Raw genomic sequence first — 22629 nt, 5'->3', positions numbered from 1 at the left:
ATCCCTTTGAAATAAAATACTTCTGTTGTCCTGAGGGAGCAAGGAGAAACACATTTTTCCTATTGGAGAGACACTTAAATGTAGGTGTAGACGCATGACGAGATCGGAATTCCATGATAAGAACAAGAAAGCTGCATGAACTGTCAAGTCTAGGCACGGCCTTAGTGATGCCAGTGTAACTACAATGTAACAAGTGACCCCAGATGGTTTCTTCATGTAAACACATGCACATTTAGTGAGGGCGTTCTGTGAGAACAAGAAGTGAATGGGTCCCGAAAGCTCGCGAGATTCGGTGGGCAGGACGGAGAGCTAGCTAAAGCTAAACAGTCTGTCGGAGGCAAATAAAACTAAAACCAAGCACAAATATGTCTGGACGCTCGGTTCGCGCTGAGACACGAAGCCGCGCTAAAGATGACATGAAGAAGGTGATGGCGGCCATTGAGAGGGTCAGAAGATGGTAAGTACAACACTATTTATTTGTGTGAAAGATCATTAAAGATTGCCGATACAGAAAGTTCAGCGACATGGAGGCGTGGTTTGAGACAGAATGACAGTGAAAGACCGAGAGCACAGCCAATGATTATCACTGTGAAGCTTTCTCCCTCGAGACAAGTGGCTTTTCAACAAGAGGCGGGACCCAAAAGTACACTTGCGTAAAGCTAGTTAGCTAGCTTGCTTATAATTGGGGAATGGACAGACAGGCTAGCAAGCGAACTATGCAGTGACTGTCGTGTAGTAATCAGTAAGATACTAGCCAACCATAGCCAGTGAGGTATCCTCGCTTATTTGTAGCAGCTTCCACTAATAGCATTGCATTCATTGGTATAATTCCACCATATGGAAGGGATATGTAAACGGTTTGTGCAATCTGGGATCCTTGGGACGTCCCTACCCTTTACCATTTTCCATTTCAACCTCAATGGGTGCACTTGACCCTTGAACTATCTGAATGTGAAGGAGCACACTCATTGTTTTCTACAGGGAGAAGAAATGGGTCACTGTCGGAGACACATCTTTGAGGATATTCAAATGGGTACCAGTGGTGGATACAAAAGAAGTAAGTTATTTTCTTATTTATCAACCTAAGTAGCAATGTCAGTTTGTAATGCTTTCTCTTCTTGTAGGAGAAGAGTAAGGTGGTCCCGGCTGTAGCAGTCAGGGAGTTGAATAGCTTCTCCACAGATCTAGCCTCAGAAAACACACATTCAAGTCATCTGGATTTTCATGGTGAGGATGGAGGACTGTTTTGAGTGACATACAGTGCATTTGGAAAGTATTCCATCCCCTTCCCTTTTTCCACATTTGGTACGTTACAGCCGTATTCTAAAATTAGTTCAATTCTTTTCCCCTCCTCATCAATCTACACACAATACCCCACAATGACAAAGCAAAAACAGGTTTTTGGACATTTTTGCAAATTTCTTACAAATAACAACAGATACCTTATTGACTTAGGTATTCAGACCCTTTGCTATGAGACTCAAAATTGAACTCAAGTGCATCCTGTTTCTACTCAGGTAACCTAGTGGTTAGAGCGTTGGGCCAGTAACTGAAAGGTTGCTGGATCGAATCCCTAAGCGGACAAGGTAAACATCTGTTGTTCTACCCCTGAACAAGTCAGTTAACCCACTGTTCCCCGGGCGCCGTGGATGTCGATTTAATGCAGCACCCCACAGCTCTCTTGATTCAGATGGGTTGGGTTAAATGCGGAAGACACATTTCAGTTGAATGCATTCAGTTGTACAACTGACTAGGTATTCCCCTTTCCTTTCCTTGATTGGAGTTCACCTGTGTTAATTCAATTGAATGGACATGATTTGGATAGGCACACACCTGTGTATATAAGGTCCCACAGTTGACAGTGCTTGTCAGAGCAAAAACCAAGCCATGAGGTTGAATGAATTGTCCGTAGAGACAGGATTCTGTCGAAGCACAGATCTGGGGAATGGTATCAAAAAATGTCTGCAGCATTGAAGGTCCCAAAGAACACAGTGGCCTCCATCATTCTAAAATGGAAGAAGTTTGTAACCACCAAGACTCTTCCTAGAGCTGGCTGCCAGGCCAAACTGAGCAATCTGGGGAGAAGGGCCTTGGTCAGGGAGGTGATCAAGAACCCAATGGTCACTCTGACAGCTCCAGAGTTCCTCTGGAGATGGGAGAACCTTCCAGAAGGACAACCATCTCTGCAGCACTCCACCAATCAGGACTTTATGGTAGTGTGGCCAGAGGGAAGCCACTCCTCAGTAAAAGACTCATGACAGGCCACTTGGAGTTTGCCAAAAGGCACAAGATTCTCTAGTGTGATGAAACCAAGATTCAATTCTTTGGCCTAAATGCCAAGTGTCACGTCTGGAGGAAACCTGGCACCATCCCTAGGGTGAAGCATGGTGGTAGCAGCATGCTATAGGGATGTTTTTCAGTGGCAGGGACTGGGAGACTAGTCAGGGTTGAGCAGAAGATGAATGGAGCAAAGTACACAGAGATCCTTGATGATAACCTGCTACAGAGCGCTACCCTTCCAACTGGTTCACCTTCCAATAGGACAACGACCCTAAGCACACAGCCAAGACAATCCAGGAGTGGCTTTGGGACATGTCCTTGAGTGGCCCATCCAGAGCCCGGACTTGTACCCGATTGAAGATATCTGGAGAGACCTGAAAATAGCTGTGCAGTGACGCTCCACATCCAACCTGACAGAGCTTGAGAGGATCTGCAGAGAAGAATGGGAGAAACGCCCCAAATACAGGTGTGTTAAGCTTGTAGCATCAAACCCAAGAAGAATCGTGGCTGTAATCGCTGCCAAAGGAGTAACAGGTCTGAATACTTATGTAAATGTGATTATTATTATTATTTAAAAAATAAAAATGTAATCGATTTTTAATACATTTGCAAACATGTTTTTGCTTTGTCATTATGGGATATTGTGTGTAGATTCATGAGTATTTTTAAAATAATTAAAAAAAAATTTTTTTAGAATAAGGCTGTAATGTAACAAAATGTGAAAAAGTCAAGGGGTCTGAATACTTTCCGAATGCACTGTATGACCTCACCATAAGCTCTTTCCATTTCCTCATATTCCCTGTACTCTCTTCCTCCCCAGATGAGAACAGTAACCAGAGCTCTCTGTCTGATGCGTACCAGCCCAAAGTGGACAGCAGCAGTAACTCTAGCCCCCAGCCTAGTGAACCTCTGAGCCCCAAGAACCTGTGTGACTTCCGCACAGATGACTCACAGCCCCCGACTCTGGGCCAGGAGATCATGGAGGGTAAGACGGACAGACAGATGTACACACACACACTTACCTCTACACGGGAACATTAACTGAAGATCTTTTTCAATGATTCTGATGTCAACTAATAAGGTCAAATATATCTTCAGATTCTTTAAGAGGTTTTAAGTAAATGTTTATTTATTTGACTCTTCCTTTTTTTTCAGAGCCGTCATTGCCAAGTGAACTGGCTGACGAACCTCCGTTGCTAATTAAAGAGGACTTGTTGCCCCCTCACTACTCAGGTAAAGTGCATCTAACATCTCAATGATCATTCCACTTCGACACCACAGCTTTGTCACTCAACCGATTTACACTGAACAAAATTATAAATACAATTTCAAAGATTTTACTGCGTTACAGTTCATATAAGAAAATCAGTCATTTGAAATGAACTCTGCCCTAATCTATGGATTTCACATGACTGGGAATACATATATGCGTTTGTTGGTCACATATACCTTAACGATAGGGGCATTGATCAGAAAACCAGTCCGTATTTGTGGTGACCACCATTTGCCTCATGCAGCACAACACATCTCCTTCCCATAGAGTTGATCAGGCTGTTGATTGTGACCTGTGGAATGTTATCCCACTCTTCTTCAATGGCTGTGTAAAGTTGTTAGATATTGGTGGGAACTGGAACACGTCGATCCAGAGCATCCCAAACATGCTCAATGGGAGACATGTCTGGTGAGTATGCAGGCCATAGAAGAATTGGGACATTTTCAGCTTCCAGGAATTGTGTACAGATCCTTGCGACATGGGGCCGTGAATTATCGTGCTGAAACTTGAGGTGATGGCGGCGGATGATTGGCACGACAATGGGCCTCAGGATCGCGTCACGATATCTCTGTGCATTCAAATTGCCATTGATAAAATGCAGTTGTGTTTGTTGTCCGTAGCTTATGCCTGCTCATACCATAGCCCCATAGTGGCAGTGGGGTTATCTGTTCAATGTTGGCATCAGCAAACCGCTCGCCCACACAAAGCCATACACAGTGTCTGCCATCTGCCCGGTACAGTTGAAACAGGGATTAATCTGTGAAGAGCACACTTCTCCAGCATGCCAGTGGCCATCGAAGGTGAACATTTGCCCACTGAAGTCGGTTACGACGCCGAACCTCAGTCAAGTCAAGACCCTGGTGAGGAAAATGAGCACGCAGATGCTCTTCCCTGAGGTGGTTTCTGACAGTTTGTGCAGAATTTCTTTGGGTGTGCAAACACCGTTTCATCAGCTGTCCGGGTGGCTGGTCTCAGACCATCCAACAGGTGAAGAAGACTGATGTGGAGGTCCTGGGCTGGCATGGTTACATGTGGTCTGCGGTTGTAGGGCCTGTTGGATTTACTGACAAATTCTCTAAAATTACATTTGAGGCGGCTTATGGTAGAGAAATGAACATTAAATTCTTTGGTAACAGCTCTGGTGGACAGTCCTGCAGGCAGCATGCCAATTGCACGCTCCATCAAAACTTGAGACATCTGTGGCACATTTTAGAGGGGCCTTTTAAGGTGCACCTGTGCAATGATGATGCTGTTTAATCAGCTTCTTGATGTGCCCCACTTGTCAGGTGGATGGATTATCTCGGCAAATGAGAAATGCCCTCTAACAGGGGTGTAAATACATTTGTGCACATTTTGAGAGGAACAAGCTTATTGTGTGGATGGAACAGTTCTGGGATCTTTTATTTCAGCTCATGGGACCAACATTTTACATGTTGCGCTTTATATTTTTGTTCAATATACACTACCATTCAACAGTTTGGGGTCACTTAGAAATGTCCTTGTTTTTGAAAGAAAAGCAACTTTTTTTGTCCATTTAAAGTAACATCAAATTGATCAGAAATACAGTGTAGACATTGTTAATGTTGTAAATGACTTTTGGAGCCCGAAACGACTGATTTAAAAAAAAATGCAGATCCACAGGTCTACAGAGGCCCACTATCAGCAACCATCACTCCTGTCTTCCAATGGAACATTGTTTAGCTAATCCAAGTTTATCATTTTACAAGGCTAATTGATCGTTAGAAAACCATTTTGCAATTATGTTAGCACAGCTGAAAACTGTGCTTCTGATTAAAGAAGCAATAAAACGGGCCTTCTTTAGTTGAATATCTAGAGCATCAGCATTTGTGGGTTCAATTACAGGCTCAAAATGGCCAGAAACAAAGCACTTTCTTCTGAAACTCGTCAGTCTATTCTTGTTCTGAGAAATGAAGGCTATTCCAAGCGAGAAATTGCCAAGAAAAATTGCCATGAAGATCTCGTACAGCGATGTGTACTACTCAAATCAAATTTATTTATACAGCCCTTCGTACATCAGCTGATATCTCAAAGTGCTGTACAGAAACCCAGCCTAAAACCCCAAACAGCAAGCAATGCAGGTGTAGAAGCACGGTGGCTAGGAAAAACTCCCTAGAAAGGCCAAAACCTAGGAAGAAACCTAGAGAGGAACCAGGCAATGTGGGGTGGCCAGTCCTCTTCTGGCTGTGCCGGTTGGAGATTATAACAGAACATGGCCAAGATGTTCAAATGTTCATAAATGACCAGCATGGTCGAATAATAATAAGGCAGAACAGTTGAAACTGGAGCAGCAGCACGGCCAGGTGGACTGGGGACAGCAAGGAGTCATCATGTCAGGTAGTCCTGGGGCATGGTCCTAGGGCTCAGGTCCTCCGAGAGAGAGAAAGAAAGAGAGAAGGAGAGAATGTACTTGTCCTCTTGCTCAGTTGTGCACTGGGGCCTCCTACTCCTTTCTATTCTGGTTAGAGACAGTTTGTGCTGTTCTGTGATGGGAGTTGTACACAGTGTTGTATGAGATCTTCAGTTTCTTGGCAATTTTTAGCATGGAATAGCCTTCATTTCTCAGAACAATAATAGACTGACGAGTTTCAGAAGAAAGGTCTTTGTTTCTGGCCATTTTGAACCTGTAATCGAACCCACAAATGCTGATGCTCCAGATATTCAACTAGTCTAAAGAAGGTCAGTTTTATTGTTTCTTTAATCAGAACAATAGTTTTTAGCTTTGCTAACATAATTGCAAAAGAGTTTTCTAATGATCAATTAGCCTTTTAAAATGATAAACTTGGATTTGCTAACACAACGTGCCATTGGAAGACAGGAGTGATGGTTGCTGATAATGGGCCTATGTAGATATTCCATAAAAATAAATGAAATAAATCTGCCGTTTCCAGCTACAATAGTCATTTACAACATTAACAATGTCTACACTGTATTTCTAATCAATTTGATGTTATTTTTAATGGACAAAAAAGTTGCTTTTATTTCAAAAACAAGGACATCTCTAAGTGACCCCAAACCTTTGAACGGTAGTGCACTTACAAGACTATTTAAAACAGCACATCAAACTCCTAGTTTGTCCAACAATCTACTCATTATACATTATGCATAAAATTGATAAAACATGGATTCAAACAAACCTGGCTGTATTTCCCCACACAGGAGGAAGAGGAGTGTTCTGGAGCTCCACCACTGAAGAGGGTGTGTTCTGAGCAGAACTCTGTCCTGCAGAGCTCCTCAATGATGAGCTAACACACTGCACATAGCATCAGACTCAGACCCAATTCACTTCAGGCACTTTATTGAATCTCATTTTTTGATTTGGAAAAATTGTCTATCATTTTCAATGACAGACATTTCTGGTTCATAAATTGAACAAAACATTTCAAACAAATTGAACTCTCAACTAATTTGCAGATTTTAAAATAAAAAATGCTTTGAACCAGGCCCTGCTTAGCTTTTAGTCAGCGAGTTGCACGACTGCAAGTCTATCCTCCGATGACTGCAATGGATACATTTTAAGGACCAGACATATAGAAGGACCACCATACTTGTTATGATTTTATATTGAATCTCTTTCAAAGTGATTTCATTTTCCCCTTAAAGGACCCATGAATATGTAGTTTAGTTGACACTATTTAGTTTCAATGGATTAACAGCGGAATACAAAACCAAAGCACTCTACCACCACTCTCCCGAGGTAGTGCAGTCCGGTAGGTTACATGTATGCCCTTTTTGAAATGTTCTTTGATTTGGGAGATAACGTTTTCTGTCTACAAAATATAACTTTTCATGTAAACTATTTATTGCAAGGCAATGACAGAAATTGTATGAAGTAATAGTTGAATTAAGCTATGGTCAGTGTTGTAGGTTTTAAGTCTGATTGGCTCTATTTTGAATGCAGCTTCATATTGTGCCATTGACACTTGTTTACTCAATGCTAGCTGTCAGGATCTTTTGTCAGTTTTGACGATTTCTAAGTCGAGTGTTATATCCGTCCATCCAGGACACGCTGGTGTGCAAATCAAACGCACTAAGTTTAACATTGTAGAATGTTTCAAAAGTACAAGTACTGTATGTGATGTTTTTCAAGTTACTTAAATGATGCTACTAGGTCCTTATTTTTTTGTTATTTATCTCTTTAAGATGTTGTCTCAGTTATTTAAGAGTTCATTTGTAAAATGAACACAGATTGTTTGTCTAAAATCTGTCTTGAGTTATCGTTCTTAGTAACCCAAGGAAGCACTTGTCTTTCTCAGAGATGTTTTATGTCATATTTTAATTGAGTGAAATTAGGAAATTTAATTTATCAGGTTAGCATGTACACTGACTATTTTATGTTATTTTGGAATGATTGTAATACTTAATAGTAACCATTTATTTATAGTACCAGTCAAAAGTTTGGACACCTACCCATTCAAGGGTTTTTCTTAATTTGTACTATTTTCTACATTGTAGAATAATAGTGAAGACATCAAAATTATGAAATAACACATATGGAATCATGTAGTAACCAAAAAAAAAGTGTTAAACAAGTTTAAATATATTTTAGATTCTTCAAAGTAGCCACCCTTTGCCTTGATGACAGCCTTGCTCACTCATTGCATTCTCTCAACCAGCTTCATGAGGTAGTCACCTGGAATGCTTTTCCAACAGTCTTGAAGGAGTTCCTACAAATGCTGAGCACTTGTTGGTTGCTTTTCCTTCACTCTGCGGTCCAACTCATCCCAAACCTTCTCAATTGGGTTGAGGTCGGGTGATTGTGGAGGCCAGGTCATCTGATGCAGCACTCAATCACTCTCCTTCTTGGTAAAATAGACCTTACACAGCCTGGAGGTGTGTTTTGGGTCATTGTCCTGTTGAAAAACAAATGATAGTCCCACTAAGCGCAAACGAGATGGAATGGCGTATCACTACAGAATGCTATGGTAGCCATGCTGGTTAAGCGTGCTTTGAATTCTAAATAAATCGCAGTGTCCCCAACAAAGCAACCCCACACCATCACACCACCTCCGTGCTTCACGTTGGGAACCAGATTTCCACCGGTTTAATGTCCATTGCTCGTGTTTCTTGGCCCAAGCAAGTCTCTTATTCTTATTGGTGTCCTTTAGTAGTGGTTTCTTTGCAGCAGTTTGACCATGAAGGCCTGATTCACACAGTCTCCTCTGAACAGTTGAGATGTCTGTTACTTGAACTCTGTGAAGCATTTATTTGGGCTGCAATCTGAGGTGTAGTTAATTGCCAATTTCTGAGGCTGGTAACTAATGAACTTATCCTCTGCAGCAGAGGTAACTCTGGGTCTTCCTTTCCTGTTGCGGTCCTCATGAGAGCCAATTTCATCATAGCGGTTGATGGTTTTTGCGACTGCTTTGAACTTTGGAAGTTCTTGAAATTTTAGGAATTGGCTGACCTTTATTGCTTAAATTAATGATGGACTGTCATTTCTCTTTTGCTTATTTGAGCTGTTCTTTCCATTTAATATGGACTTAGCCTGATTTGGTAAAATACTATCTTCTGTATACCAACCCAACCTTGTCACAACACAACTGATTGGCTCAAATGCATTAAGAAGGAAAGAGATTCCACAAATGTACTTTTAAGAAGGCACACTTGTTAATTGAAAGGCATTCCAGGTGACTACCTCATGAAGCTGGTTGAGAGAATGCCAAGAGTGTGCAAAGCTGTCAAAGGCAAAGGGTGGCTACTTTAAAGAATCTAAAATAGAAAATGTTTTGATTTGTTTAACACTTTTTTTGGTTACTAAATGATTCCATATGTGTTATTTCATAGTTTGTCTTAACTATTATTCTACAATGTAGAAAACAGTAAAAAAATAAAGAAAAGGCCTGGAATGAGTAGGTGTGTCCAAACGTTTGACTGGTACTGTATATATGTGTGTATATATATATATATATATATATACACACACACACAACAAAAATATATTTATTTTTTTCTCTGACAATTGACAGCATTTACACTCAAGTTTGGCAAATAGATCAGTGTGTTGCGTTGTGGTTCGCCATTTATGAAAGAAATGCTGTAATATTTGGGACTAGGCGACAAAAGTTAACTCCCACAATATCGCTAGTTCTTACCAATTTGTAACAGTTATAATTTTCAGTCTTATTACTTCATTGTACTGTTAGTCTCTTGATAAGACATGATTATTTCAAGTGATGCCAGTATGTTGAATGGGCCACTAAAATTAAGGCATTTACAATCTGATGACTTCTGTATGCACATTTAAATGACCACCTTGCAGATTCATTTTGGATTTGAGGCCTATTCTGCTAATGGATTATTTTATTTTTTAAGAAGGATGTTTTGAGATGTTTGTAAGGAGTACTTTGTATTTTATTGTAATTTTCCAAGTACAAATTATTTTATAAAGGAGTATGGATTTGGAAATCTGCAGATTCTATTGTTTGAATATATTTTTGAATACACATATACCATGTGTTTTAGTGAAGTGTTTATATTTCTTAAGAAAAGTGTTGTACATCAGTTCTACATCGGGTGAACTAGGCCTTAAAGGGATCTTTCCAATAGATGGAGCTAGAGTGCACACAACCAATTCCATCAGTTGACAGTCTACCTTGCTCTGGTGTGCTTACATTTTTAAAATTTAAATATTACACACACAAGCATGTACGGGTAAATAAGTAATCGTGGCAAACCAGAACCAAATATTGCGTGAGCGCTATGTTTTCGTCCGTCACAAGAGATGTGTGACAAATGACAATTGAATCTATGTTTACAGATCGGATAGTACTGTAAGGACTCTATTAAATCTGTATCGTGGAAGTTTAGCGTTACATTTAAAGGTAATGTTCCCAGCGTTAGTGGAGACTGCATATGTCGGCTCAATCGGAAATTACCGTTACATTTCTAATGCTTCAGCGATACAGATTTAATAGAGCCCTAGATCTAATCATGTCATATATTTCATCAACTGGTGGCATTTCTCAAAATGGATTATGATACATGTGCCTGGCTGTACACAATTGATTAAATAAACACACTTAAGTTAGATGGCACATGGTTGGTCTGTGATACAGTATTCTTCCAGGACAGGACCTGCTATTGTTTCCCATGTGACGAGGACAATGAGGTGCACAGTAAGATCAGCCTAGCCAAATGTCTGTACTGTATTGTGACTACTGTGGAAGTTACTGTAGTCATCCAGGCCTATGGGAAAACCGCCTGACTACTGACTCACACTGGCAAATGATGAATCTCCATCAGAAACATAAAAAGCCTATGCGTGTGCACCATGAACTGAACTGGACATTTTTTAATCATTGACAGGTACAGCGTTCATTATATTTTCAGAAGATGAATTCCAAAGTAATGCATGAAGAATTAAAGCCATTAAATTATCTTAATCTTGCATTACTTTGGAGTAATCTGAAAATGTACTGAATGCTGTACCTGTCAATCCTTTTCTCCCAATCAGCTCAATTTCTCAGAACCTTTTGAATAACAACCCACAGCAAGTGAACAGATATGACATTGACCTTTAATATTAATCACAGATTTAAAAAGAAACATCTTTATTAATATACCATCAGCTTGCCTGAACTGTACACTGTCATCTTATCTTTATGGACATCCATTTTTGTATTTGAATACAGCTATTCCTGAATATCATACATATATATTAAGGTTCTGTGTTTACTTCAGTGAAATAACCAGATGCTCATTTAAAACACTCCCACTGAACACATTTGTAGCGGGCCAGTGACTAACCTTGGGCTAGCGGCAGTTAGTGGTGACATGACATCATGATGTTTTAAGGACGAGGGTAGCTTACAGCAACATTTCTTGACATCAGCAAAAAGAAAACGTTCCTCTAATTTGACATTTAATTCTTCCTCTGTGAGTTCTCAACTGTCTACAAATGAAGCGCCACACTGACATGTTCAAGTAGATAAAGACAATTGGATTCTGTATCAGCACTCCTGCAATGGTTTCTGGATCCTGAGATCAAACAGAAAAAGACAGGAAATGAACACGATGCTTCTTGCTCTGTCGTCATGGACAGGTGGGCCAGATGGCTGGGAGAAGTGCTCTGCCAGGATAGAAACAAACACTACATCTCTCATACTGTGCTGAGACACTTTGGCCGGACTTTTTATGAGTCTTTGAAATATTCTTCTATGTCCCAGAACTGTGTGGCCTGATCAGTGGCAAATTCATTGACGACCAGGTGGTCCCTCTTGAAACCCGTTCCACCTGAAAGACATTTCACAAATGGTTCCTTTTAGGCAATAATCTTTCTTCTACTGTGTCTTGGAGACAACTGTAAATAGGTTACAACCATGCTTTTTTCCCCTAATGTATTTGTATAACTGGAAATACAGCATTTCATGGTTCTGGGAATAACCAATTATATACCAATACAATTTCTAGCTCTTTTCTGAGATGGCTCTGTGAATATGGTTGTTATGATCTCAAAATAGATCCTCCACTAAGTATAGCATACGGTAGTTGAGTTCAGCAGCAGTACACAACAGAAACCTGCTCTCCACTATTACAGTAGGCTCCTCTGTGTTTATCAAAGACCATACATTATAGTGGATCTCTATGGTCTCACCTCTGAAGTCCAGTACTAGTTTGTGGTTGAGATGGGAAGAGATGGTTCCGTTGTGGTTCAGGCTCCATCTCTGGTGTGTGCGTCCATGCTCCGCCCACAGGGCCACTCTGGCCCCAACTGTTGCCTTCCCCCCGATCACTGAAAGACACGCCTTACTGGCCTACAGGCAACACACACCGTGTCAATATTACACACAGATACTGCATATCACACACACATACACACATTCTACAGTACACACACACACATGCACAGATACTTACCATAGCATAACATAGGGAAGAGGATTGCATATTTCCCAGAATATTCCCATTCTAGTTTTGCTTAAATGTTGAGACTTTACCTTTTTCTCTCCCCTAATGCACGCACAGGCACACACACACCTTGCAGCGGAGCAGCCCTCCAGTGAAGAGCCAGCGCTGGGTGTCCAGAGAGCAGGCCGGGGACAGGATCACTCCGGCTGGGGAGGAGTCGTCCTTGACACTCTCAGAGGTCAGCAGTGAGCCCAGAGCACGGCTCTTCACCTGTACATACAGCCTGGGCTGGAGGGAGACCACACAAAAAGCACACCGTACAGACTGAATGAGGATCAACAACTTTCACAGTATTTTATATAAACCCTAGGCAATGCTGCAGGGAAACTACATTGTTCACAAAAGGGAAAAACTAACTTATACCTTAAAATAACTGAAGTGGTTACCTAGCATTGGTTGTGTAGGTTTCGCCATTTGTATTGTACTCAAACTACACTGAACAAAAATATAAAAGTTTGTATAAGGAAATCAGTCATTTGAAAAATTCATTAGGCCCTAATCTATGGATTTCACATGACTGGGAATACAGATATGCATCTGCACGATATCTCTGTGCATTCAAATTGCCATTGATAAAATGCAATTATGTTTGTTGTCCGTATCTTATGCCTGCTCATACCATAACCCCTCCGCCACCATGCGGCACTCTGTTCACAACCTTGACATCAGCAAACCGCTCACCCACACAACGCCATACACGGTGTCTGTCATCTGCCCTGTACAGTTGAAACAGGGATTCATCTGTGAAGAGCACACTTCTCCAGCGAGCCAGTGGCCATCGAAGGTGAACATTTGCCCACTGATGTCGGTTGCGACGCCGAACTGCAGTCAGGTCAAGACCCTGGTGAGGACAATGAGCATGCAGATGCTCTTCCCTGAGACGGTTTCTAACAGTTTGTGTAGAAATTCTTCAGTTGTGCAAACCCACAAACTCATCAGCTGTCAGGGTGGCTGGTCTCAAATGATCCCGCAGGTGAAGCTAGATGTGGGGGTCCTGGGCTGGCATGGTTACACGTGGTCTGCGGTTGTGAGGCCGGAGAGGTGAGGACGTAATGCCAAATTCTCGAAAACAACATTGGAGGCAGCTTATGGTAGAGAAATTAACATTCAATTCTGGCAACACGTCTGGTGGACATTCCTGCATTCAGCATGCCTACTGCACGTGGCATTGTGTTGTGTGACAATACTGGTCTTTTATTGTCCCCAGCACAAGGTGCACCTGTGGAATGATCATGCTGTTGAATCAGCTTCTTGATATGCCACAGCTGTCAGGTGGATGGATTATCTTGGCAAAGGTGAAATGCTCACTAACAGGGATGTGAACAAATTTGTGTACAACATTTGATAGAAATAAGCTTTTTGTCCGCATGGAACATTTCTGGGATCTTTTATCTTTTATTTCACTTCATGAAAAATGGGACCAACACTTACACGTTGCGTTTATATTTTTGTTCAGTGTACTTACTTTTGCAACAAAGTAATAATAACAGGTGCTATCCTACTGGTAGTTCCTCTAAGGACTGTGTAATGTGAAAACCACCATGTAACACAAGAGAGACAGTCCAGTCTAGAACTCTACATACTGTAGAGCTAAACATCAGTAATATAGCACTGCCATCCATGTTACACCGCATAGATGCATGCATGCACACACACAGCTTCAATAATAATACTGTGCCAGTCACACAACCCACTAACACAGTTACACTACAACAGTGTTTCCCAACTCTAGTCCTCAAGTACCCCCAACAGTACAAAAACACACACAAATCGGAGGTTGTTTTATTTGGCCCCCAACTTGCTAGAATCAATATTGTAAATAACCTTGGTCATTTGTCCACCAATGTAAAGCTTATGGCCAGAAACCTTGGTGTCTTCTTTGACCCTGACCTAAACCTTTGTGTCTTCTTTGACCCTGACCTAAACCTTGGTGTCTTCTTTAACCCTGACCTAAACCTTGAGCTGCATGTAAAGAAGGTTGTCCAGTCCTGCTTTTATCATCTTAGAAATATAGCTAAAGCCAAGCATTTTATTTCATTCACTGATCTGGAGAAAGTTATACATGCTTTTATTTCCTCACATCTAGATTTCTGTAACTCTTTCTATACATGACTCAGTCAGAAATCACTCCATCATCTACAGTAAGATCAAAATGGCATGGGCTACTAGTCACTTTTAGAATAGATTTTAAAATTGTATTAATCACGTTTAAGGCAAGGCATGGTTTAGCCCATCCTATATTTCAGATTTTTTTATCTCCCTACGAGCCAGAACATAACCTGAGATCCTCTGGCAGGGCACTGTTGACCATTCCTAAGTCTAGGTATTTTATTAGGATCCCCATTAGCTGTTGCGAAAGCAGCAGCTACTCTTCCTGGGGTCCACACAAAACATGAAGCATGACGTAATACAGAACATTAGCAGACAAGAACAGCTCAAGGACAAAACTACATCAATTTTAAAATGGAACACGTGGCCTAGGTTGAAAACGTGGCCTAGGCCTAGGTTGAAAACTAAAGGAGACCGTGCATTTACCATTCGGTCCCTAGACTTTGGAATGGTCTGCCAGAGGAGATCAGGCTTGCAGATTCAGTGCCTCTTTTTAAATTCCTGCAGAAGATACAGCTTTATAAAGATGTTTTCAATGTATGATTTTAATTAGCTATCTTTTTTCATTCTCCTTCCTCCTGTCATTGTTTTTCTGTTAGTACTTTATTATTTTATGATGTGAAGTACTTTCTTAATTGTATTGAATAGCACTATACAAATAAAGTTATTATTATTATTACTTTTTTTTTTGTAGCCCCGGACAAGATCAACTGATTCAACTCACCAAGGGTTTGATGATTAGTTGACAAGTTGAATCAGGTGTGTTTGTCCCGGACTACAATCAGAATGTGTACTGTTGGAGGTACTCGAGGACTGGAGTTGGGAAACACTGCACCACCACCTCCCACATGCACAAACCCCAATGGAATGTGAACATATAGATCTAGGGGAGTGTTACTCACTATTTTTGTAAGGGGGCCACTTTAGGTTGAGCCAATCATTCAGAGGGCTGCATAGATCTGTAATTTGTTGTACTTTTTCTTCCAATATTATCAATTGAGAGCAAAATCAGAGCAATAGAGCACATGCAATTGATCTTATGTATAGCACATCACAAATATATACTGAATATACACTACCGGTCAAAAGATTAGCACAACTACTCATTCAAGGGTTTTTCTTTATTTTGAGTATTTTCTACATTGTAGAATAATAGTGAAGACATCAAAACTATGAAATAACACATATGGAATCATGTAGTAACCAAAAAAAGTGTTAAACAACTCAAAATATATTTTATATTTGAGATTCTTCAAATAGCCACCATTTGCCTTGATGACAGCTTTGCACATTCTTGGCATTCTCTCAACCAGCTTCATGAGGTAGTCACCTGGAATGCATTTCAATTAACGGGTGTGCCTTCTTAAAATACAATTTGTAGGGGGGTAAACAGAAGATAGCCCTATTTGGTAAAATACCAAGTCCATATTATGGACCAAGCTCAAATAAGCAAAGAGAAATGTCAGTCCATCATTACTTTAAGACATGAAGGTCAGTCAATACGGAAAATTTCAAGAAATTTGAAAGTTTCTTCAAGTGCAGTCACAAAAACCATCAAGTGTTGTGATGAAAGCACGTACCACTGCATTTAATCATGGCAACTGGGAATATGGCCGAATACAAACAGTCTAGATATTCCCTCCATAAGGCAATCAAATAAGCAAAGTGTCAGTATAAAGAATGTGGAGTCACAATTCAACGGCTCAAACACGAGACTTATGTGGCAGGGTCTACAGACAATCACGGATTTAAAAAAGAAAACCAACTCCATTGCAGACATCGAAGTCTTGCTTCCAGACAAATTAAACAACTTCTTTGCGAGCTTTGGGGACAATACAGTGCCACCAACGCGGCCGGCTACCAAAGACTGTGGGCTCTTCTTCTCCATGGCCGACGTGAGTAAAAGATGTAAACATGTTAACCCTAGCAAGAATGCCGGCCCAGACGGCATCCCTAGCCGCGTCCTCAGAGCATGCGCAGATCTGCTGGTTGGTGTGTTTACAGACATATTCAATCAATCCCTATCCCAGTCCTCTGTCCCCACATGCTTCAAGATGGCCACCACTGTTCCTGTTCCCAAGAAAGCCAAGGTAACTGAACTAAATGACTACGCCCCATAGCACTCACTTCTGTCATCATGAAGTGCTTTGAGAGACGAGTCAAGGATTATATCACCTCCACCCTACCTGTCACCCTAGACCCACTTCAATTTGCTTACCGCCCCAATAGGTCCACAGACGATGCAATCGCCATCACACTGCCCTATCCCATCTGGACAAGAGGAATACCTATGTAAGAATGCTGTTCATTGACTACAGCTCAGCATTTTTTAAATATTTGTTTTATTTCACCTTTATTAAACCAGGTAGGCTAGTTGAGAACAAGTTCTCATTTACAACTGCAGCCTAGCCAAGATAAAGCAAAGCAGTGCGACACATACAACAACACAGAGTTACACATGGAATAAACACACATACAGTCAATAATACAATAGAAAAAGTCTACATAGAGGCAATAAATAGGCCATAGTGGCAAAATAATTACAATATAGCAATTAAACACTGGACTGATAGATCACGCTCAGCAGAAGATAAGTGTGCAAGTAGAGTTACTGGGGTGCAAAGGAGCAAAATAAATAAAACAAATAACAGTATGGGGATGAGGTAGTTAGATGGGGTATTTACAGATGGGCTAAGTACAGGTGCAGTGATCTGTGAGCTGCTCTGACAGCTGGTGCTTAAAGTTAGTGAGGGAGATATGAGTCTCCAGCTTCAGTGATTTTTTTCAGTTTGTTCCAGTCATTGGCAGCAGAGAACTGGAAGGAAAGTAAGAATTGGTTTTGGGGGTGACCTGTGAAATATACCTGCTGGAGCGCGTGCTACGAGTGGGTGCTGCTATGGTGACCAGTGAGCTGAGATAAGGCGGTGCTTTACCTAGCAAAGACTTAGAGATGACCTGGACCCAGTGGGTTTGGCGACGAATATGTAATGAGGGCCAGCTGATGAGAGCATACAGGTCACGGTGGTGGGTGGTATATGGGGCTTTGGTGACAAAACGGATGGCACTGTGATAGACTGCATCCAATTTGCTGAGTAGAGTGTCGGAGGCTATTTTGGAAATGATATCGCCGAAGTCTAGGATCGGTAGGATAGTCAGTTTTTGGCAGCATGAGTGAAGGATGCTTTGTTGAGAAATAGGAAGCCGATTCTAGATTTAATTCTGGATTGGAGATGCTTAATGTGCATCTGTAAGGAGAGTTTACAGTATAACCAGACCTAGGTATTTGTAGTTGTCCACATATTCTAAGTCAGAACCGTCCAGAGTAGTGATGCTGGACGGGCGGGCAGGTGTGGGCAGCGATCGCTTGAAGAGCATGCATTTAGTTTTACTTGCATTTAAGAGCAGTTGGAGGCCACGGAAGGAGAGGTATATGGCATTGAAGCTTGCCTGGAGGGTTGTTAACACAGTGTCCAAGGAGGGGCCAGAAGTATACAGAATGGTGTCGTCTGCGTAGAGGTGGATCAGAGAATCACCAGCAGCAAGAGCGACATCATTGATGTATACAGAGAAAAGAGTCGGCCCGAGAATTGAACCCTGTGGCACCCCCATAGAGACTGCCAGAGGTCAGGACAACAGGCCCTCCGATTTGACACACTGAACTCTGTTTGAGAAGTAGTTGGTGAACCAGGCGAGGGAGTCATTTGAGAAACCAAGGCTGTTGAGTCTGCGGATAAGAATGTGGTGATTGACAGAGTCAAAAGCCTTGGCCAGGTCGATGAATACAGCTGCACAGTGTTGTTTCTTATCGATGGCAGTTATGATATCGTTTAGGACCTTGAGCGTGGCTGAGATGCACCCATGACCAGCTAGGAAACCAGACTGCATAGCGGAGAAGGTACGGTGGGATTCTAAATGTTCGGTGATCTGTTTGTTAACTTGGCTTTCGAAGACCTTAGAAAGGCAGGGTAGATATAGGTCTGTAGCAGTTTGGGTCTAGAGTGTCTCCTGAAGAGGGGGATGACCGCTGCAGCTTTTCAATCTTTGGGGATCTCAGACGATACGAAAGAGAGGTTGAATAGGCTAGTAATAGGGGTTGCAACAATTTCGGCAGATAATTTTAGAAAGAGAGGGTCCAGATTGTCTAGCCCGGCTGATTTATAGGGGTACAGATTTTGCAGCATTCAACACCAGAGTACCCTCAACTCATCATTAAGCTTGAGGCTCTGGGTCTTGACCCCGCCCTGTGCAACTGGGTCCTGGACTTCCTGACGGCCACCCCCAGGTGGTGAAGGTAGGAAACAACATCTCCACTCCGCTGATCCTCAACACTGGGGCAAGAGTGCGTTCTCAGCCCCCTCATGTGCTCCCTGTTCACCCATGACTGCGTGGCCATGCACGCCTCCAACTCAATCATCAACTTTGCAGACGACACAACAGTGGTAAGCTTCATTACCAACAAAGGCCAGACAGCCTACAGGGTGGAGGTGAGGGCCTTCGGAGTGTGGTGTCAGGAAAATAGCTTCTCACTCAATGTCAGCAAAACAAAAGAGATGATTGTGGACTTCAGGAAACAGCAAAGGGAGAAAATATGTTTTGATTTGTTGAACACATTTTTGGTTACTACATGATTCCATATGTGTTATTTCAAAGTTTTGATGTCTTCACTATAAATAGTAAAAAAGAAAAACCTTGAATGAGGAATCAGCAAAAAAACTTCGGAATGAGGAATCAGCAAAACAATATACGTCCTCTCACTGTCAACTGCGTTTATTTTCAGCAAACTTAACATGTGTAAATAATTGTATGAACATAACAAGATTCAACAACTGAGACATAAACTGAACAAGTTCCATAGACATGTGACTAACAGAAATTGAATAATGTGTCCCTGAACAAAGGGGGGGGGGTCAAAGTCAAAAGTAACAGTCAGTATCTGGTGTGGCCACCAGCTGTATTAAGTACTGCAGTGCATCTCCTCCTCATGGACTGCACCAGATTTGCCAGTTCTTGGCGTGAGATGTTACCCCACTCTTCCATCAAGGCACCTGCAAGTTCCCAGACATTTCCGGGGGGAATGGCCCTAGCCCTCATCCTCCGATCGCAGACGTGTTCAATGGGATTGAGATCCGGGCTCTTCGCTGGCCATAGCAGAACACTGACAGTCCTGTCTTGCAAGAAAACACGCACAGAACGAGCAGTATGGCTGGTGGGATTGTCATGTCAGGATGAGCCTGCAGGAAGGGTACCACATGAGGGAGGATGTCTTCCCTGTATTGCATAGCATTGAGATTGCCTGCAGTGACAACAAGCTCAGTCAGATGATGCTGTGACACTCCGACCCAGACCATGATGGACCCTCCACCTCCAAATCGATCCCAGTACAGAGTACAGGCCTCAGTGTAACGCTCATTCCTTCAATGATAAACACAAATCCGACCATCACCCCTGGTGAGACAAAACCGTGACTCGTCAGTGAAGAGCACTTTTTGCCAGTCCTGTCTGGTCCAGCGACGGTGGGTTTGTGCCCATAGGCGACGTTGTTGCCGGTGATGTCTGGTGAGGACCTGCCTTACAACAGGCCTACAAGCCCCCAGTCCAGCCTCGCTCAGCCTATTGCAGACAGTCTGAGCACTGATGGAGGGATTGTGCGTTCCTGGTGTAATTCGGGCAGTTGTTGTTGCCATCATGTACCTGACCTGCAGGTGTGATGTTCGGATGTACCGATTCTGTGCAGGTGTTGTTAAACGTGGTTTGCCACTGCGAGCACGATCAGCTGTCTGTCCTGTCTCCCTGTAGCACTGTCTTTGGCGACTCACAGTCCGGACATTGCAATTTATTTCCCTGGCCACATCTGCAATCCTCATGCCTCCTTGCAGCATGCCTAAGGCACATTCACGCATATGAGCAGGGACCCTGGGCATCTTTCTTTTGATGTTTTTCAGAGTCAGTAGAACGGTCTCTTTAGTGTCCTAAGTTTTCATAACTGTGACCTTTATTGCCTACCGTCTGTAAGCTGTTAGTGTCTTAACTACCGTTCCACAGGTGCATGTTCATTAATTGTTTATGGTTCATTGAACAAGCATGGGAAACAGTGTTTAAACCCTTTACAATGAAGATCTGTGAAGTTATTTGGATTTTTACGAATTACCTTGAAAGACAGGGTCCTGAAAAAGGGACGTTTCTTTTTTTGCTGAGTTTATATATATATATATATATATTTTTTTTTTTTTTTACAAATGTTAGCATTATTCTTCCACTTTGACATTAGGGTATTTTGTGTAGATCATTGACAAAAAAACACAATTAAATCAATTTTAATCCCACTTTGTAACAATAAAATGTGGGAAAATTAAAGGCGTTCAAATCTCATTGATGCCGTGCCACAGTAAAAAATACATCTGTTTGCATGATTAATGCCTAGGCAAATACATTTTCCTGTGTCCTATCTGGGTTTGGATTTCAAAACAGTTAACTCAAACTAAGTTAGCAGTGTTATTAAAAGTCTTATTGAAACATTCACTGAAGGTTTTAAGGAAGTTATGTTAATGGTTAATAAAACTTCCCAGGAAAACTTTCAGGGAACTACAGTAAAATGTTCTCAGAAAATCCCTGCAGCATAAAAATGCATGTTCCCAGAACAGGCAACATTTTCACTTCCATTCTCAGAACGTTTAAAAAACCTTCAGTTTTACAGGTCAGGAAACATATATCTTTATTCCCAGAACCAATGGGAAATGAAAAACATACGTTCCCACAACTTCCAAGGAACCAAATGTGCTAGATGGGAAATGACACTTAAGAGTGATTAGAGTGATTGTCAATTTTGTGTGTGTGTTTTACCTGTTTGAGGGGCTGTAAGGAGCCAATGGTGTCCCAGCCACTGTGCTCTCCCCACACAGGAAGCTCCCCTGGCTGCAGCAGCATCTGACAGCCCTTATAGTTACTGTATTCATACACCACCCACCTGCCAAAGACACACACATTCAGCTGAAACAGGGCCATATTCATTAGGGCGCAATGCAGAGAAACATCTTAAAATGGGAAACAAAAATTTGCTTTCTTATTGGACAAGTTCAGGTCGTACCTCCCTGTTTCACTTGTTTTCTTACTGAACATGACACATGTCTAAGGCCAAAGAAACCTAAGTTCCTTCTCTATGTAGAGTGTCTGGCAGTAATGTTAGCTGTTCAGTGACATAAGAGATGACAGGCTATCTCTCTACTCACAGTCCACTGTGGACCTGCAGAGACTGGGTGAAGAAGTCCTTCATGTGCTCTGTGGGTGTCACAACAACCATCTTGAGGCCCTCATAGGAACCCAGAGAAAACAGGCTGATGGACGGGTCGGAGAAACTCTACAGAGGTAACAGGAAGGGAAGGGAGCCATCTTAGATGAGAATGCCATTGGATTTACTTTATTTATATGTTCTGTCCTTTTTCAATAAGTGCCTGCATTGAACTTTATTAGGGCAAAATACACAATACATCCTTTATACCTATATTTGTAAAGCAGTCCACACCCTTTGGCTGGAGTCATACTAAGACTAGGACAAAAGTAGGACATTATGGGGAAAAGGTTGTCATTTGTGACACTCCAATGGTGGCTGAACGGAAACTACATTATTCTACACTACATTACCAAAAGTATATGGACACTGGCTTGTCGTACATCTCATTCCAAAATCATGGGAATTAATATGGAGTTACCCCCCCCCCCCTTTTTGCTGCTAGAACAGCCTCCAGTCTTCTGGGAATGCTTTCCACTAGATGTTGGAACATTGCTGCGGGGACTTGCTTCCATTTAGCCACAAGAGCATTAGTGAGGTCAAGCACTGATCCTGGGTGAGTAGGCCTGGCTCGCAGTCTGCTTTCCAATTCATCCCAAAGGTGTTCGATGGGGTTGAGGTCAGGGCTCTGTGCAGCCCAGTAAAGTTCTTCCACACTGATCTCAACAAACCATTTCTGTATGGACCTCGCTTTGTGCATGGGGCATTGTCATGCTGAAATAGGAAATAGCCTTCCCCAAACTGTTGCCTCAGA

General features: G+C 42.0%; 2 protein-coding genes across 7 annotated transcripts in view; one reads left to right on the top strand and one right to left on the bottom strand.

Annotated features, from left to right (window-relative positions):
• The first annotated feature begins 267 nt into the window (after positions 1-267).
• On the top strand, positions 268-12623 carry LOC115135979 (B-cell CLL/lymphoma 7 protein family member B-like). Of its 4 annotated transcripts, none has more exons than XM_065023734.1 (6): positions 268-457; positions 982-1057; positions 1125-1227; positions 3101-3265; positions 3436-3518; positions 6731-10601. In XM_065023734.1, exons 1-6 carry the CDS (start codon positions 366-368, stop codon positions 6818-6820), a joined length of 609 nt encoding a protein of 202 aa, XP_064879806.1. In that variant the 5' UTR covers positions 268-365; the 3' UTR covers positions 6821-10601. The 4 variants fall into 4 exon arrangements, with proteins under 4 accessions (XP_064879806.1, XP_029527122.2, XP_029527121.2 ...); XM_029671262.2 differs by lacking the exon at positions 6731-10601 and adding an exon at positions 12539-12623 and having other exon boundaries at positions 269-457; positions 3436-3513; XM_029671261.2 differs by having other exon boundaries at positions 270-457; positions 3436-3513.
• The window catches only part of LOC115135978 (uncharacterized), a 98688-nt gene continuing 87129 nt past the window's right edge, over positions 11071-22629 (bottom strand). For 2 of the 3 annotated variants that reach the window (XM_029671260.2, XM_029671259.2), the window contains exons 18-22: positions 21817-21944; positions 21431-21554; positions 12551-12709; positions 12168-12327; positions 11071-11806 (exon numbers count right to left, since the gene is read on the bottom strand). In XM_029671260.2, coding sequence (XP_029527120.2) covers positions 11706-11806; positions 12168-12327; positions 12551-12709; positions 21431-21554; positions 21817-21944 — 672 coding nt within the window. In that variant the 3' untranslated portion in view covers positions 11071-11705. Of the gene's footprint in view, positions 11807-12167; positions 12328-12550; positions 12710-21430; positions 21555-21816; positions 21945-22629 lie in introns of those variants that run through there. The other variant, XM_065023733.1, reaches the window with a different exon arrangement.

This window comes from Oncorhynchus nerka, linkage group LG10, assembly GCF_034236695.1.
Source record: "Oncorhynchus nerka isolate Pitt River linkage group LG10, Oner_Uvic_2.0, whole genome shotgun sequence".
Classification (NCBI taxonomy): Eukaryota; Metazoa; Chordata; class Actinopteri; order Salmoniformes; family Salmonidae; genus Oncorhynchus; species Oncorhynchus nerka.
The sequence above is the reverse complement of the archived record's forward strand: the minus strand, read 5'-3'. Positions and strand labels throughout refer to the sequence as shown.

Coding starts and splice junctions, on each gene's coding strand:
- LOC115135979 (XM_065023734.1), top strand. CDS start 366: ATGTCTGGACGCTCGGTTCGCGCTGAGACACGAAGCCGCGCTAAAGAT. Junction 3,266..3,435: donor GGGCCAGGAGATCATGGAGG/GTAAGACGGACA, acceptor CTTTTTTTTCAG/AGCCGTCATTGCCAAGTGAA. Junction 3,519..6,730: donor CCCCTCACTACTCAGGTAAA/GTGCATCTAACA, acceptor TTCCCCACACAG/GAGGAAGAGGAGTGTTCTGG.